Here is a 16,796-nt window from a genome sequence, read left to right as displayed (position 1 = left end):
AGAATCGCCATGTAGATGGCACCTACATGGTGGGACTCCCCGAGGCACGTTTATGAACAAAATGCAATTTCGGCAGAAATGCGCTTAAATTAGCTGCAGACTTTTGCAAACATTGAATTGCGCGCTCAACTAGAATTGCAGCTTTAGATGGTTTTGCATAATTTTGGTTAATCTTTAATTGATAGCCCCCCACCCGCGATTTATGCCATGTAGTTACTTTAGAACATACATGACGACCTACATGGTGACTGGCACGCACACATCCGCACTCGTGCGTGTGAAGCAACAACACACACTAGCACGCCGCCATGTAGTTAACGGGCCGAAAAGTTAGGTTAGACTCACAGCTGCTCACGCGAAGGAGGGGTGGGAAGGCAGGAAAAAAAGATTGTTGGGGGAGGGGTGCGGGAGGCGAATGGCAAGCGAAAAGCGACCGGAAGAAAGAAATCGATCTATCGATAGAATCGCGGAATGTTGTAAATGCATACAAACTTCTCATGTAAACAAAAACAATAATTTAAAAAAGTTTAATATCTGCAGAATTGTGTGTATGTGGAAAAGCAAGCGTATTAAAAATAAAAATGTATTAGTCTGATTTTCATAAAGTTTCATTTTAAATATGTTCTAAAATCCTTATTTTTGAAAAAAAAATCATTTACCAGTCATTAATCTTAAAGTTACTAGGAATCGTTCAGCTCCTTTAGAACTTAACCTAATGCGTAGCTTTAAAGATAATATTATGGATATTGTTCCTTATGTACCGTGGATATATTAAGCTATCTTACGTGTTAGGAGTTCATGGGTATTCTCTTCAGACGTCGGAGGGAAATAGGGTCGACAAGATCATTCGCCAACGTGTTCGGGTATGTCGCCATATCGGCTGCTGTGGAAGTTTATTTCGTTTAAAAACTTTATATGTAAGACAAAAATACACAACTGAAAAATATTAAATCTTAAAATGAAAGGTAAACCATTGTGATGAATTAAAGTCGATTTACCAATTTAAATCCAAGATGTTCATTTTAACTATCGTTTAGAGCTACTTTGCCCCGAGTGACGCATCTCTTGTGAGCCATCGATGGCTGGCGTGTTGACGAATTTCAAACCACCACTAGTTATCGAAAGCCACGATAATTTCTTCGCCGCGTTTGCTGCTCGCTGAAGAAAAATAAAATTAACCAGGAGCGCAAAAAACGCGAATCGCGTATTGTCTGCGCAGCTAGCCAGATTAACGGAATCGAAACGGGTAGGCATGCTGTTCAATCAATCGATCGCAGCGAACGGTTTAGTGCGTGCTGCTATTGTTGTGAAATAATTAATAATATTTTATGGCAGATGGAGCCCCTCTGCGTACGACTATGTTGTGTGTGTGTGCCCTGGCATCCGAGTGTGTGCGTGCGTGTGTGTGAAAAAAGAAATTGAGGGGGAAAAAGCAGAAAGAAAGGATCGCTGGGAAATGGGCGTCTCAAAAGTTAAATGACATTTTCACACGTAACTGAAAAATATATATACGTGTATTAATAAAAATAAATACACACTGGCCAGCAGGCAAAAAACGGAGGCGGAGAAAAGCCGTCGGTCGTCAGCCGCCGCGCGCATGCTCCACAAAATTGGAAGTTAAATAAACTGCTATGTACGCCAACTTAATCTGCGCACCATAACCTTTCATCGCGTGCGATTTGCGGTGAAAAGCGGAAAAAATCCAACTGCCCAAGAGCCGTGTAAATTGCACATTATAATTGCAAAATAATCGAGTGCAGTGTAGTCAAAATAGTAGTGCCCATTCGCGGGAGCAGGACGGCAGGCAAACGTGAAAAAGTGAGCGGTTCGGCTATTGGCTCAATGCACTGGTGCCGTCCCGCTTAGACGCACGCCTTGGCCGCTTGTCGGCTGTCTGTTTTGATTTTCTCTTCGTGAAAATAAGCGCGCGTACTTTCTTTTGACCTACCACCCACTCGACCCTTCCCACTCCATCCCCATCCCCTGCGCTGCCCAAACCCTTGCGTGCATCGGAATGTTTGATAAGTGATAAAGCCAGATGTTTGTGTATATATTGCCGCCAAGTGTCCGAACTCACACACACACACACACACATGTTGCACACATTTTTTTGTCTGAATTCTGTGCTCGCTCTTTTTGCCGCCTTTTGACTTTCGGCCGTGTAATTTGAGCCTAATTCGTTACCGCCTGACCACGTTATATATACATATATATTATATACGCAGCCCGACTTCCACACCAGAGAGCTACCAAAGAGGCCCAGGAATTGTTCTTACATCTCTAAAATCCCGCAGAGGAGCAACGTTTCCAATAAGCAAGCATACATAAATGGTTTCTACTTTCATTGGACTATTAGGTGAGCAATAATTCTGCTTAAAGAGTTCCCATTTAACAAAATCAATATAAAACTAAAATCCAATTTCCACTTATAAAAAGTTTTCTTAAATAGTGGAAAACTTTAAATTAAATACGGTTTCCCAACCCACTTTTCTATTCTTGTTTATGTATGTAATATACAACACAAGTCGCAAGTTACCTACAAATTAGCTAAATCATTTTTTTTCTTTTCGCAGACATTCAATCATGGTGGGAGATACCGTGTATTTCGCATTTCTGTTCATTGTTTAGTTCCGCCTTTGATCTGCCCGACATCGACATCGAGGTGAGTATCTGATAAAAACCTTCTATCAAGCATCAATCTTTAAAAACGCACTGCATCCACAGGACCTCGAATCGGCGCTGCTCTCCGATGGTACCAGCGATGAGGATCAGGTCGCCCTAGTGCCCGAGTTAATTGTGCGCCTGCTTAAGGGCTGCGATGCGCTACAGACGGTAGCCAAGGAAATCACACACAGCAACTATCAGATGTTCTTGCGTCGCTTCCTGCGCCAACAGTGTCGCCTGCACCAGACCGAGAACCACTTCGACACGGACATTGACTTCCAGTCGCTGCCCGTGCGCAAGCGCCTGCACATCCTGCACGATCTGTGCCACTTTCGCCTGGACTCCGTCGATGTGCAGGTCATCCTCAGCAATCTAGAGGCGGACAGTCTGCGCGTGGAGCCTCTGGGCTACGACGCCAAGAATTCCGGCTACTGGTACTTCTACGGCACGCGTCTATATCGGGAGGACAAAGCCACCGGTGGAGCGGCCTCCTCCAGTTCGGGTTCGGGATCAGGTGGCGCCGGAGCCTCAACTGGCGGAGCATCCAACAGCAAGGGCATCGGCAGCAACGGCACAGTTTGGCAAGTCATCTGCTTCACGGAAGAGGACTGGCAAAACTTGGCTGCCAAGTTTAAGACCTCGACGAACGCCAAGGAGCGCGAACTCTTTAACATACTCGATGACAACTTTCTGCCCAAGCTGCCGCAGCTTTTCCGCGAGCGTGAGCGTTTGAGGCGTAGGAAGTGAGTGAAATACCTTAGATTTCTCCAAAAGATACATATCTTATAAATCAACATTGCTAATGAAATACTATTTTACTTACCCAGACTTTTGCAAGTGCGCAACTCTAGTCGCATTCGCAACATCGCGGAGTTGAAGGCGCGCCAGGAAGAGGAGCGCCAGCGTCGTGAGCGGGAGAATCTCTACCAGGACCGGCAAAACGCACACTGGTTGGCACCGCCGCAGCAACAGCAACAACAGCAGCAGCAGCAACAACAACAACAGCAGCAGCAACAATCGCAGCAGCGCACACGCAGACGGTTAGCACGCCAATGTTCCTAGGAAGGCTGGCGGAAATCCTACTCACAGAGCGGGAACCAGACACAAAACAGATACATTGAACTCACTTGCATACCAAAAGCATCTTTGATTTATGTTTTCAATTGATCTTTTGAGTTGCCGTAATTTTATAATTTGTTGAGCCAAAATACTCTTCGCTTACAATTTGTGTTGCTGCAGTTGAAAAGCCAAATCGCCATCATCAACATCGTCGATAAACCCTGGATCAGCATAGACGGAACAAGGATCAGAACTTAATTTCAGTTTTGCCCATCATTTAATTTTGTATATGGAAGAATTGGTTGGATTTCGTTTTCAAAAACAATCTGTAAGCATGCTTTTTGATCTATTTCTATTCGATATATGCATTGTCTTATGCTTTAAGTTTATTTTAAAGTCAACATCTCAGTTTCATCCCATTCAAGAGACACAGACATTGACATCCGATTCTCAAATCGTAAAAACGCGTATTCAATTTTAACTTATTTGAATTCATCAAAAATTAACATTAATTCATCAAAATTAATATGTCACGTTGGCTTCCAATTAAAACAATATAATAATGTTGAAATGCATTGAATACAATTTTAGTAATACATTCACATATCTTAAAATCCATTTGTACTACGAAATTTAACTGCATTATTACAAAATCATATGGATAGTTAATTAATTACATTTTTGTGTTTTTCTTAAATGCTTGTATTTTAGATCCCAGTCTACGTCGACAGCTAGTGGTATTTCAACCTACGCAAGCTCCCTGAGACGTACAACCACAACTAATTCGAGCGAATTTCTGTGCCACAGGGAAACCTTCTGCCTCTCGCCAGAAAACGACGAAGACGACGACGACGACGAGGCCCTCGACACGGAGCAGCAGTCCGATCAGCCAGAGCAGCAGCGGCGGCAACAAGAAGAGCAGCCGCCAGAAGAGGAGCAGCGGCAGGAACCAGAGGAACTATTAGCAGTCTCAGCAACTGACGACGATTTTCGCTCTCCAGAAGCCCCGAAATCGCAAACGCCGGCGGAATTGAAGAGCAAGAGTAGTCACCACCACCATCATCATCACCACAAGAAGAAAAAGTCGGGCAAGAAGCAGAAGAAGCGACATCATCGTGATAAAGATCGTGAGCGGGACCGCGAGCATCATCATCATCATCGGCGGCGACACAAGCATGCTTCAGAGGCAGACGAAGGCGAGGACGACAACAATAACCACAACAGCAACAGCAATAGCAACAGCAACACCAATAGCACCAGCAGCAACAATAGTATCCAGCCAAAGCGAAGACGTAGTGGTCAGCAGCAACATCAGCAGCAGGCAGAGACTGCCGAGCCCAGCACTTCTCTAAGTCCCGAGGACAAAGAGAACTTTTGCAGGCAGCTACAACTTCTGGACACCAATTCGGCGGCCATTGCAGTAGCCACAAGTATTGCCGATCTCAGTCTGCCCTCGCCGGTGGCACATGAGAGCGAAACCGAGCAGGACGAGCAGGTCGATCAGCCGGCAGTAGTGGAAGCACAGCAACCAGCAGTAACTTCTGCAATGGCGCCAGCGGCGAATGTCAAGTTGCCTGGCAGGCAGACAAACAATTCGCTGAGTTCGCTGACTGGAAACATTTTCATACCGTCGGGAAGTGTCCAACAGCAGCAGCAGCAATCCCAGGAGCCGCCGAGCAGCAGTAGCAGCAGCCAGAGTGGCACCACCACGACAGCCAGCACTGTGCGCTCCAAGAAGCAGAAGGCCGTGCTCAACAGCAGCGGGAGCAGCAGCACCAGCAAAGTGGCTGACAAGGCGGATCGCAACTTGAGCAAGACGGAGACGACGGGCAAGTCCAAGAAGTCGGCCGCGGGCTCATCGGCGTCATCGACCTCCAGCAAGGCGGAGCGCATCAGCGGTGCCTACTCGGACAAGAGTGGCGATGAGTAAGTGAGGGTGGACAGTTTCGATCCCCAGACACAACACAATCGTACTATCCATTTGCTCTTGGCATATTCTTTAATCATACCTTATGCTTCTGCTTGCTGTTGGATGTGTGGGCATCATAGATTTCCATCTTGATGAAGCTTCAATTAAATCGCCATCTTTTACTCTAAAAGCTACGCATATCATTTAATTTATTTAATTATTTTGTGGAGAAAGTGAAGACTAAATCAAGATATAATTTAATATATATGTTGCATAAGCATTCATGATGCTCCACTCTGGTATTGTTGTTGATTTTGATTATTGAGTTTGGGCCCTGTGCTGCGGTCTTGGTTTCTTTTCTGTAACATTTTCTCCTACCTTGATTGAACATTTTCATAATCCTTTCTTGAGTTCCCTTCTAATCTATAAGGCATAGCATGTTGTCGGCTCATTTCATCCGATCACCCATCAAATTGTATATAATATGATCAATTGATTAACATATTTATCATTGTTATTGTAAACTTTTGTACCCACCCGCAAAAAAACAAACGATAAAAAACATTCCGACTGTTGATCATCACAAAACCCGAAAACCCCGATAAAATGTAGCCATGTAAATAGTAGCAACCGTAGCACCACCAACAACAACAGCAGCCTTAACAACAACAACCATAAGCACGCGTCGCACCACAGTCACAACAACAACAACAGCCATTCAACGACGACATCGGCTACAACAACAGCAACAACGACAACGTCGCAGGGATATCATTATAATTCGAATCATAATCATAATCAGAACAACCAAAACTCCCACTCACACCACACCCACCACCTCCATCATCATCACCACCATACCACTAATAATCACAGTAACAAACATAAAACCAAATCGCACCACTCCCTTGCCCACAACAACAACAACAACAATAATCACACAACAAACCCAACAAGCACATCACTACTCCACCCAGTAACCACAAACAACAATTCAACGTACAACTCCTCCAATCATGCGAATATTCTTAGCTTCACCGAAACGGAGGAGGTCCTGCAAATCGGGATGCACAAGGTGCTCGTCTACGTGAAGAACCATCGCGATGCCTGGCCATTTGTGGATCCCGTGGAGGAGGATATAGCGCCGCGCTATTACTCCATCATCAGGAGGTGCGTACACTTAGCCAAATCCGACTGCCCTATGTAATCTCTAAAACCGCTTTCCAGACCCATGGACCTGCTGAAAATGGAGGACAAACTGGACAGCGGGGAATACCACAAGTTCAGCGAATTCCGCAACGACTTCCGCTTGATTGTCAACAACTGCAGATTGTACAATGGGCACAATAATGGTACTCATCCACTTTAATGTAAATATTGAATAACTATTGAAATATACTTATATTCTTTTGCAGAATACACCGAGATGGTTAACAATCTGCAGGATGCTTTCGAGAAGGCCACCAAAAAGTACTTTGATAATCTCTCCGATGACGAAGATGATGATCCCAATCTGAGCTATCCCGCCGCCGACTCCAAGATGAACGTGTTCCGCGAGAAGTATTTCAGCAAGAAGGCGAAGGAGGAGACGGAGAAGGATGCGCCAGGTCGGCCGGCGAGCAGCGCCGAGGAGGATCTCAGCGAGATCGAAGCGGAGGCACCTCAAAAAGCACAAAAACGCAAGCGTAAGGAGAAAGACAAAAGACGTAAAAAGAAAATCAAGAGTAAGGTGGATGTGGAAACGGATGATGAAGATATGGAGGCCGAAAGGGAACCAACGCCACCACCTCCACCGCCAACAAGCAAGAAGAGCAAAACGAGCAAGACAGGAAAGGAAAAGGAAAAAGATAAGGAGAAGGAAAAAGACAAAGAGAAGGACAAGGAAACTTCTTCATTCAAGAAAGGACGAAAAACTAAGAGCGATAAAGCCGCGTCCAAATCCAGCAAAAAGACCAAAAAGGGGGCCAAGAAGTCTTCGGCCGATTCGGATCCTGAGTCCGATCCGAGCGACAGTCGCGAGAGCGAGGATTACAGTGATGATGACCACATTTCGTTGGCCAAAACTAAATCCCTGGCTAAACCCACAGCTCGCACGATAGCGGCCCAAAAGAAGAAATCTGTTCCCGCTGAATCCAAAGTTAAGATGCCTACTCCAGTCAAGCGACAGGTGAAAGGCAAAGGCAAGGGCGGGCGCAAGGCCAAGGACGACTCCTTGGATAGCGACCAGTCCGATGTGAATGTTAAGAAGCAGCTGCCACCAACGGCAGCTGCCGCTCTTGCCGAATCCGCCGCCGAGCTGGAAGAAGATCCGGATGATCCGCCGCATGATGAAGACGAAGATGAGGATAGCTCGCGGTCGCGAAGCATGTCACCCTTCAAGGTTGATCTCCACAAGAAATACTCAAAAAGTGCCCTTAACGATGATCTCTCCGAGCTGCTGACCACCGTGAAAAAGGTTCCCACCGCGGAAACCACAAAGCTGAGTGCCCGGCACCAGGATGAAGCGGATGAGGAGCGATCTTCCCGAGAGTCTGACGGGGACTTTAAATCCTTAAGCAACAGCAGGGCCACCTCCGAAGAGCGTCCGCCGGTGGCAAAGAAAGCAAAGAAGGCAGAAAGCTCGAAAAAGGAGAAAGAAAAGAAAGGCAGGGATAAGGATCGAGATAGGGACAAGGAGAAAGACAAAGATAAGGACAAGTCCCGAAGCGCAAAGGATAAGAAGACTAAAGACGAATCCCCCGTTCCAGCGGCCGCTGCTGATGTAGCAGCAGTAGTGCAGGCCGAACTGGATATGCTGTTGCCTTTCATGGACAAGTACGATGTGATCAAGTATCGACGTAGTCGTGCCGCCTTCAGCAGTTCCAGTGCATCTAATTCGTTGGCTCCCTCCGAAGATTCCAAGTCAGCCAGCACGAAAAGCAATAGGGAGAATAAAAAAGCTTCTGCGAAGCGAGAAAAGTCACCTGAAGCTGTGGAAAACAAGCGCGGGCGGAAGAGCAAAGACCAAAAGCGATCAAAGGAGTCGGATAAAGCGGAAAAATCTGATAAAGCTTCGAAGGCCGACGCCGAGAAACACTCGGAAAAGTCGAAGAAAAAGGAGGAGCCACAAAAAGTAGTGGATAAGGCGCCAAGAGAAAAATCTCCGGCGCCGGTATCAGCTTTAGAAACTATAAAGGAACCTCCTGCTCCAGCTCCAATAGCCACATCAGCGTCCGGCAAGGTGAAAGAAGCACCAGCTAAAAAGGAACCTAAGAAAAGACCCGACAAACAAATGCCGCCTCCTCCGAAACCGGCCGATAAATCGAGTGAAAAAGGATCAGGTAAGAAGACTTCGAGCAAAAAGGCTGCCCAAAAAGCGGGACAACCGCAGACCAACAATAACACAAATCTCGAAGCATTGGATGTGGAAACGGAACAGACCCTCAAGGACATTAATCGCTGGTTGGAACACACGCCCCGCTTCACAGAGTTCAGTTCGGCCAGTAATTCACCATCCCGATACAATCTTTTGGATGATTTCGACTCGGGAATCGGTAGTAAACTGGATGCGGCCGATTTTCGACGACCAGTAGCATTGGCTGCTCCAAAAGCGGAATTGGTACCAACCAAATTGGCTGAGGCACTCAACGAACTGGTGAGCGAGCCAAAAGAGACAGTTAGCAAATCGGAATCCGAGTCAGTGGCTCCAACGCCGAGCAGTGTGAGCAGCAGCTGTGGTACTCCTCCGCATTCGATGCACTCAGGGAATTCCATTGGAAGCACATCCGCCACTGCTGCTTCCAGTTCAAATTGCTCCAATAACTCGATGCCCACGCCCCAACCCGTGGCGGTAACTCCCACGCCAACGCCCGCGCCTCCGCCACTTCTTTCGATTCCGAAGCCAAAAGAGCCCAGCACTACGCAACTGATCCTCAATCCACCACCGCCGCCTCACATTAAACAGCAGCTGGCGAAGGAGGCCAAACGCAAGTCCCTGAAAGAAAAGCAGGCGGCTCAAGCTGCACAGGCTCAGCAGGTGAAAGCCAAGGCAAATGTTATGAGAACCATCGATAGGCTTCAGCCAGGCAAAGCGAAGGGCAATCTTTTGCAGAATGTAGTCGCCGGAAAATCAACGGAGGAAGGCGGAGATTCTCATGCAGGTGTAAATCCAGTTACCACCAAAGTTAAGGAGCTGAAGAACGCTCTTATCACGGAAACATGCGAGGGAGCACCCAAACTGAGCTTGGGCACGGTTCTAAAGACACAGGACTTTTCGTTGGGCAAATCACTTGAGGAAATGTCCGGAAAAAAGGACGCAAATGAAGATGACCTTCCAAATAAGGAGACCAAACCGGAGAATGTTTCAACACCGACAACACCGAGCACAGAGGCTCCAAAGCCATTTGAGGCTCTTCACGAACTGAGTAAAAAAGGCAAATCCTCAGAGTCATCGAAATCGGAGGCTAGTCAAAAGGAGAAGCCCAATCTCAGCGCCTGGATAAAAGCGTTTGGTGGCCCAAAGGTTAGCAAGAAGTCCGAGGACGAGGAAAAGCAGCAGACGGCTGTGCAAGATCTTCAAGGTGATTCCAAGGTTGCTCCGCCAGCTCACTCGCCGGCTGGGGATAACTTCTCCCTACCAACAGTAATGCGCCAAAGGAAACCAAGCACTGGCAGCACAAACTCAGAGCGAAGTTCCTTTAGCCAGGATCCGGATTCACCAAGAATTGCCATCGATGAGCGTTATGGATCTTATGCGGCTGGTTCTTATACCTCTCCGATCGGGGCGTCACCCATTGGCGCATCCCCCATTATGGTTTCTCCTAAGCCCAATGACGATATGGGTAAACCAGCCTCGCCATATCCTCTAAATGGTGCTATCAAGGTGGGCTTCTACCAGGACACCACGACCAAAAGCAGTCCGGACAAGAGCTGCAGTCCCAGAGAGATGAACTCTCCGTATCCCCAGTACTCCCAGCATATTTACTCCTCCGCCTCGTCGCCTAATGTGTCCACTCCGGATATGAGTGGAACGTCCCCTTATGGAGGAGGAAACAGCTACAATCCTTCGGGCTCTGAGGCTTCTAAGACTCCAGCGTATTCTTCCACATCCCCGCTTCCGATCTATGATCAATACAAGCAGCCGCGCTCCCAGGAATCGGACTACAACTCTTCCATGAGTCCGAGCACACCGAACCCACATTCGCCTTATCAACAGCCCCAAAGTTCTCCGTACACCACCCCGCAGCAGTCGCAACACCCGTCACCGTACCATGGCCAGTCGCCGTACCACCAGCAGCAGCACTCACCATATCATCCACCCGCGGCTCAGCAGCAACAGCAATCCTCACAGCCTTCACATAGTCCGGCAGCCCATCAGCAGGCTCTCAGTCCTATGCACAGTGTGGAATCGCCTGCGTCCTCGGCAGCAACGCAACCGCCCACACCGTTGGCTCAGTCGCCGGCGGAGCAGCAGCACTCGCCGTATCAGCAGCCCGTGCTGTCACCTTATCAGCAACCGCAACAACAGGTGCAGCCGCCGGTGGTACCGCCAGTTCAACCATCCGCTCAGGCAACAACAGGTAAGAATTGATTTTATTTAACAATTCAAACCATGTTCTAATACATCTCTTTGTTTCAGCTCTGGGCAACAATGGTTATGCGCCCACGCACGATAGCTACCAGCAGCTTCAGCAACAACAGCGTTCCTTGTATAACCCCGCCACTTTGATTAATCCTCTGTCGACCGCTGCGTCCTCAACTGCTTCCATAACCAAGCCTAACAATGACTGGAGTCTAAATCGCAGCTTGCTGCCGCCAAGTATTACGAATACTGTGAATCAGGCAGCACAGCAGCAGCAACAACAGCAGCAGCAGCAGCAAGCTGGACAGTTGCAACAGCAGCCACAAATGCAAGCTGCGCAACAGCAGTTACAGTCAACACCCCAGCAGCAACAGCAGCCACTACAGGCCACGCCTCAGCAGCAGCAGTTGCAAGGATCCCAGCAGCAGCAGCAACAACAGCAGCAGCAGCAGCAACAGTTGCAGACTTCTCAGCAACAGCAGCAACAGGTGCTGGGCCATCAGCAGCAACACAAACCGAAATATCCAACCTATGCGCAATATCAGTCTACTAATGCCGCAGCAAATGCTGCTGCCGCAGCAGACGCCGTGGATAATTTGCAGCAACAGCAGCAGCAGAAAATCGCGCCACCAACTTATGGCAGCGATATGGCCACATTTATGCAGCATCAAATGCAGCAGCCGCCCAAAACTGATACACTAATAAATCCTCTTAAGCGACCTGGAGAGGAAATCGGTATGGATTACAGTGGAAATGCGGCCAATAAAATGCAGAAAAGAGAAGAGACTCCGGCGCAGCAGCAACAACAGCAGCAGCAGCAGCAGCCAACCCAAAACCAGACGCAATCCCTGCTTAACAAGCAGCAGCAAATGTTTAACAGTTTCCTGGGCTCCATGGCATTCGGCAAACCTATTGGCAACATAGCACCGGACAAAGCATTTGAGATGTATAACCGGGCGGCGGCCATGGGTTTCCCCAAGGACTTCGCAAAGGACAATAGTTGTCAGCTGCAGCAGCAGCAACAGCAACAGCAGTCGCCCCAGGTGACAACAAACAAGCAACAGGCGAACCAACAAACGCAGCAACAACCGCAGCAGCAGCAGTCCCAGCAATCGCAGCCACATCTCACTCAGCTTCAGACGGCACTCAGTCAAAACTACCAGCAACAGCAGCAGCAGCAAACGCAGGCGCAAAAATTGCCGCAGCAACAACAACAGCAACCGCCGCAACAACTAAACTACCAGCAACAGCAGGCACAACTTAACCATAACTATACCGCCCAGCAACAGGCAACTGCAGTGCCGGACAAACCTCCTGCAGCGCAGTCGACGGTTGCTGCTGCGGTAAGTGAATCGAGCACCAACATGATGAACCTGCCCTCTACGGCGCACCAGCATCATCTAAGCCAGACGCATCACCTGGCCGCCTACAACAAGCCAACGCCACCGCCTCCGCAAACCTACAGCAATCCTCTGATGCAATCGATGTTGGGCTATGCCGGAAACTATTTCGACAAGGCCATGCCGCCGGCAGCCCATATGTACAGCGCTTCGAGCTCAGCGGCTTCGGCTTATGGGAATCCGGCGCAGCAACTGCCGGGTAATTATGTTCCCGGCAACAACAATCCCGCTCACCAGCAACAGCAGCAGCCACAACAACAGCAGCAGCAGCAAGCTCCTGTCGTTCCGCCGGCAGAAGTCAAAGCTCCAGCGAAAAGGGGACGGAAAAAGAAGGCAGCAACAATTGCAGCAGAAGCTGCGGCTGCAGCTGCCAAGCAGCAGCAACAACAACAGCAGCAGCAGCAACAACAGGCGCAACAGCAGCAACAGGTGGCCGCTCAGCAGCAGCATCAGCAGCAACAAGTCTCTGCCCAGCAGCAGCAGCAACAACATCAACAGGTGGCCGCCCAACAGCAGCAGCACCAAGCCATGCCGCAGTACAATATGCCGCAATCAATGGCTTCCGCGGCCGCAGCCACCAATAATCAGCTTCAGGCGCATGCGCAGGCGCTGCAGCAAGGCTTCCAATTGTATGCGGGCCTGAAATCAGGAGGTGTATCCTCGCCCGTGGGCGGTTCAGCAGCAACGCCGGTGAACAGTGGTTCCACCACCAATCAGACAGCGGCCGATGCGGCAGCCATTTCCCTGAAAACATCGACAGGTGGAATGGTGCCCGGAAGTGCCTTCAACTTTGCGCCAACTCCAGGAACGCTGGGCTTGTACGGAGACCAGGCCGCAGCAGCTAGTAGCTATTTGGATCAATTCAGAGATGCACCCAATCACTACTACATGCCTCCGGCGCCGGCACACAGTGGGGCAGCTGCGAATCCGACTGGAAATGCCGCGGACAAAGGTCAAAACCCATTGAACACGGCAGCCGGATCGTATCCCTTCCTGGCGGCGGCACATCCATCCTCGCGAGCTGCGGCTGCTGCAGCTGCTTATCCCTTTGCGGATCCCAACTCGCAGTTGTACCAGCAGTATCTAAGGCGCGATGACTTCCACACGCGGATGATCTTCAACCAGAGTCTGCTGGGCGGACCAGCAGCGGCGGCGGCAGCAGCCGGATATGGTCAACCGCCGCCGCCTCCATCCGCCTATCAACGCGCTGCACTGGGCATGCCCAAGCCGTATGACATTAACCGACAGTCATGGTTTTAGCAGTACGCCAGTGCCGCCAACGTGGACCTCCAAGGAGACGACCTGACGGGGGCGGCAACTGGAACAGCATCGGGACCAGCAGCAGCTTCATCTTCGACAGCAGCTACACAGCGATGAGATCGGAAGAGTGGGCAGGTTTAGAACGGTTTCAAATCCACATGCAAATTGGTTCCAAAAAGGTTAACGTTTCATTTTTGATCTTATATATATGCAGGAGTTTCAGTAGGTGTTTAATTTTTTTAAATTGGCTTTTTATCTTGTATATTTTTTATTCATGCTAAGAAGAAAATCATACAAATCGTTTAGTAACTATATATATATATTTATTTTCGTGAACGAAAAAGATAACCATCTTGAATTTCTGCAAGAAGCAAAGTTTGCGTTGTGTGTAAAAGTGAAGTTAAATATTTGAGGCGTCATTGTTTTGTACTGCTATTTGATATTCATTTGCGAGACTCGAATTCCACTGCCCGCATCCTCAGACTCATTTTTGTAATCAATGACCATTTTCATTTGTGCAATGTTTCCTTTTGACTGCAGTTGCGCCCTGGACTTTGGCCACGCCTAAATGGCAAGTTTGTTGGTCTTTAGTTTGTAAACTTTCAGTAGTCTGTAGGTTTCAAGCCTTTTGTTAATGACAATTAATTTTAATAGCTTTAGCTAATTAGGCCTCTAATCTAATTTAATTGAACTTAATTTGTTTTAAATGCTTAACAAAAGAAACTAAGCAGAAAAGCGAAAGAGAAATAATGCAAAAAATTCAAAGAATTACTCTCAAGCCCCCCTGACTATAATTAGATTTTAGTTTTTTCCAGAACCTAACTCGTAACTATAGAACTCGTGTAAATTAACTACGATTATTAGTTTTATTACTATTGATTATGTACTACGACTATTATAACTATTATCGATTCGTGCTGCGGGCGATTTGTTGAAATATTTATTAATTCAAGTAAACAAAGAGATTCGCAACACACAACTAAAGCTAGATACAAAATCTAAGTGAGGGAAACCCTTTTAGTTCGTAGACCGCCAAGAAGATGTATAAATTTTTGTTAAATATGCTAAGTAAGCGTGCGGTTTAAGCAGTAAGCCTCCCTTCAATTCAAATAAAACCATTGTAAACCCACACACAGCTCACATATGTGCAACATTCCGCCTCAGATCCTCATCCCCTCCCAACTTTCATTAAGGAAATCCATTTGGTGTACATACAAGAGGGAAAACAGACAAGTAAAAACTTTGCTCGTTTTTACGCATCTCAAATTGTAGCTTTAAAGTTTGAACCATGTAAAAATCGATCTAGATTTGACGAAAAGCAAAACAATTGAAATTTATGAAATATGAATGAAAAAGTGTCTTAGTCGCTATTGAAGGCGAACGGAGCCGATGAATCGAGAAAGAAACGCATTAACCGAGCGCCCATAATATTATTAATGGCAAAAAAAAGATATATATATTAAATAGTGAAAACAATAAACACGAGAAACCGTATTTAATTAAGTTGTTAAAGCTTTCGTTTTGCAAACGTAAATTTTAATTAATTTCACTACGATAACATAGTTGATAGAACACAAATGAGAAAAGAGAAGCGATGCGAAATTGCGAAGAGACGGTACCTAGAGCATAAATGAGCAGCAACAAACATATTTAAAGAACCACAAGCTAAATATTATATTAATAATGAATATATATACATAAATTATATATATATATACAAACATATATATTATATGCAGTAAGTGCAGCCAGTGCACATTATACATAAATCTGTATGTATAGGCAACAGCAGCAACAAGAGTAAATTACAATAAAGAATTCTATGGCATATTGTACGACAACAAAAATGAACATAAAAATCCAAAAGAACCCATGTTTCGAATCAAGGTGATAATTTCGCCGAGCAATTATTATGCAATTTGAGCCTCTCGACACGGCACGCGTTCATTTGCATACAATTGCAGTCCGGATTGCGACTACGGCTGCCCTTCACCAGCTGGTGTGTTCTGCCGTTCTGGTGTTCCCAGTTTCCAATTCCCAGCCAGCAATTGCAGACAGCTGTGCCAGCTGGATCGTTGATCGCCGATCGAGCGGCTATATGCTATATGCTATAGGCACCAGCAGCTCCATCGATCATCATGGCTCTCCCAGAGCGGCACGAAGTCGGGAAGCGTGTTGCTAATGCGCCTCCGGACAACGAAAAACTTTCGAATGGAATTGCTGAGAGCAAGTGATCAGATGTAATTATCAGCGCCAAAGCGATTACAGCATTATCTTTGAGTGAAGTGCACTGAATGGAATTGGAGTGACATGTGGCGCAGGTTATGTCTGGAATCTTGACTTCTCGAGAGGGCAGACATTCCGTTCCCTGGGTGAGAGGTCAAAATTCCGGCGATGACGTGTTGCAAAGCAGGTTAAGGAAAAACACCCAATTACCCCGAACATGCTGCTAATTAAATATATATATAGTATATATAAAAATCTTAACCCAAGCGCGGTGCGTGACTAACGCTGCCTGATCCAATGCCCTCTTCTGGTCCGCCTGGGTTTATCCGGCAATTAGCGGACTTACATTGGTTTTCAACACCCATTAGAGGACGTCGTAATCTATATCGCAGATAGCCTTTGAGTCACGTTTCTATATATAAATTCTATAACGTTCTTGTGATTAATGATCTGCACCACTTGTTGGTTTTTGCCGGTGGTAGGCGAAATTTTCATCCGGTTGGAACCAGTTGCTTTTGATTATAACTTATAATAATTGGTGTGCATGTTAATTGGTTTATTCACCAGCAATCGAAGCGGTTTGAAAATGTATGAAAATGTATTGAAATATTCAAGTCAAACCGGCGCGCTCAAACATTTAAAAATATAATGAAATGCAAGCGTGCATAATAAATTCGAGAATATTTAAATTGCAATTTGGTTATTAAATGCCGGCAGT

At 47.0% G+C, this 16,796-nt stretch overlaps 1 protein-coding gene across 7 annotated transcripts; it reads left to right on the top strand.

The window, feature by feature from the left end:
* Window positions 1-1,081: 1,081 nt before the first annotated feature.
* On the top strand, window positions 1,082-14,981 carry LOC6737042 (PHD finger protein rhinoceros). Of its 7 annotated transcripts, none has more exons than XM_039294341.2 (10): window positions 1,083-1,246; window positions 2,226-2,356; window positions 2,574-2,662; window positions 2,725-3,407; window positions 3,492-3,704; window positions 4,435-5,649; window positions 6,245-6,802; window positions 6,860-6,984; window positions 7,048-11,190; window positions 11,250-14,981. In XM_039294341.2, exons 2-10 carry the CDS (start codon window positions 2,329-2,331, stop codon window positions 13,850-13,852), a joined length of 9,657 nt encoding a protein of 3,218 aa, XP_039150275.1. In that variant the 5' UTR covers window positions 1,083-1,246; window positions 2,226-2,328; the 3' UTR covers window positions 13,853-14,981. The 7 variants fall into 7 exon arrangements, 5 of the variants coding, with proteins under 5 accessions (XP_039150275.1, XP_039150278.1, XP_039150277.1 ...); XM_039294344.2 differs by having other exon boundaries at window positions 7,048-11,138; window positions 11,250-11,985; XM_039294343.2 differs by having other exon boundaries at window positions 1,084-1,246; window positions 6,665-6,802.
* The last annotated feature ends 1,815 nt before the right edge of the window (window positions 14,982-16,796 follow it).

The sequence above is a fragment of the Drosophila simulans genome, chromosome 3L (genome assembly GCF_016746395.2).
Source record: "Drosophila simulans strain w501 chromosome 3L, Prin_Dsim_3.1, whole genome shotgun sequence".
NCBI lineage: Eukaryota > Metazoa > Arthropoda > Insecta > Diptera > Drosophilidae > Drosophila > Drosophila simulans.
This window is presented reverse-complemented; position numbering and strand designations above follow the sequence as displayed.

Bases quoted from the DNA above. Each gene is read 5' to 3' on its own strand.
- LOC6737042 (XM_039294341.2), top strand. From the start codon at position 2,329: ATGGTTTCTACTTTCATTGGACTATTAG. The intron at 2,663-2,724 runs GTGAGTATCTGA...CTGCATCCACAG, and splicing joins TGCCCGACATCGACATCGAG to GACCTCGAATCGGCGCTGCT. The intron at 3,408-3,491 runs GTGAGTGAAATA...TTACTTACCCAG, and splicing joins GAGCGTTTGAGGCGTAGGAA to ACTTTTGCAAGTGCGCAACT.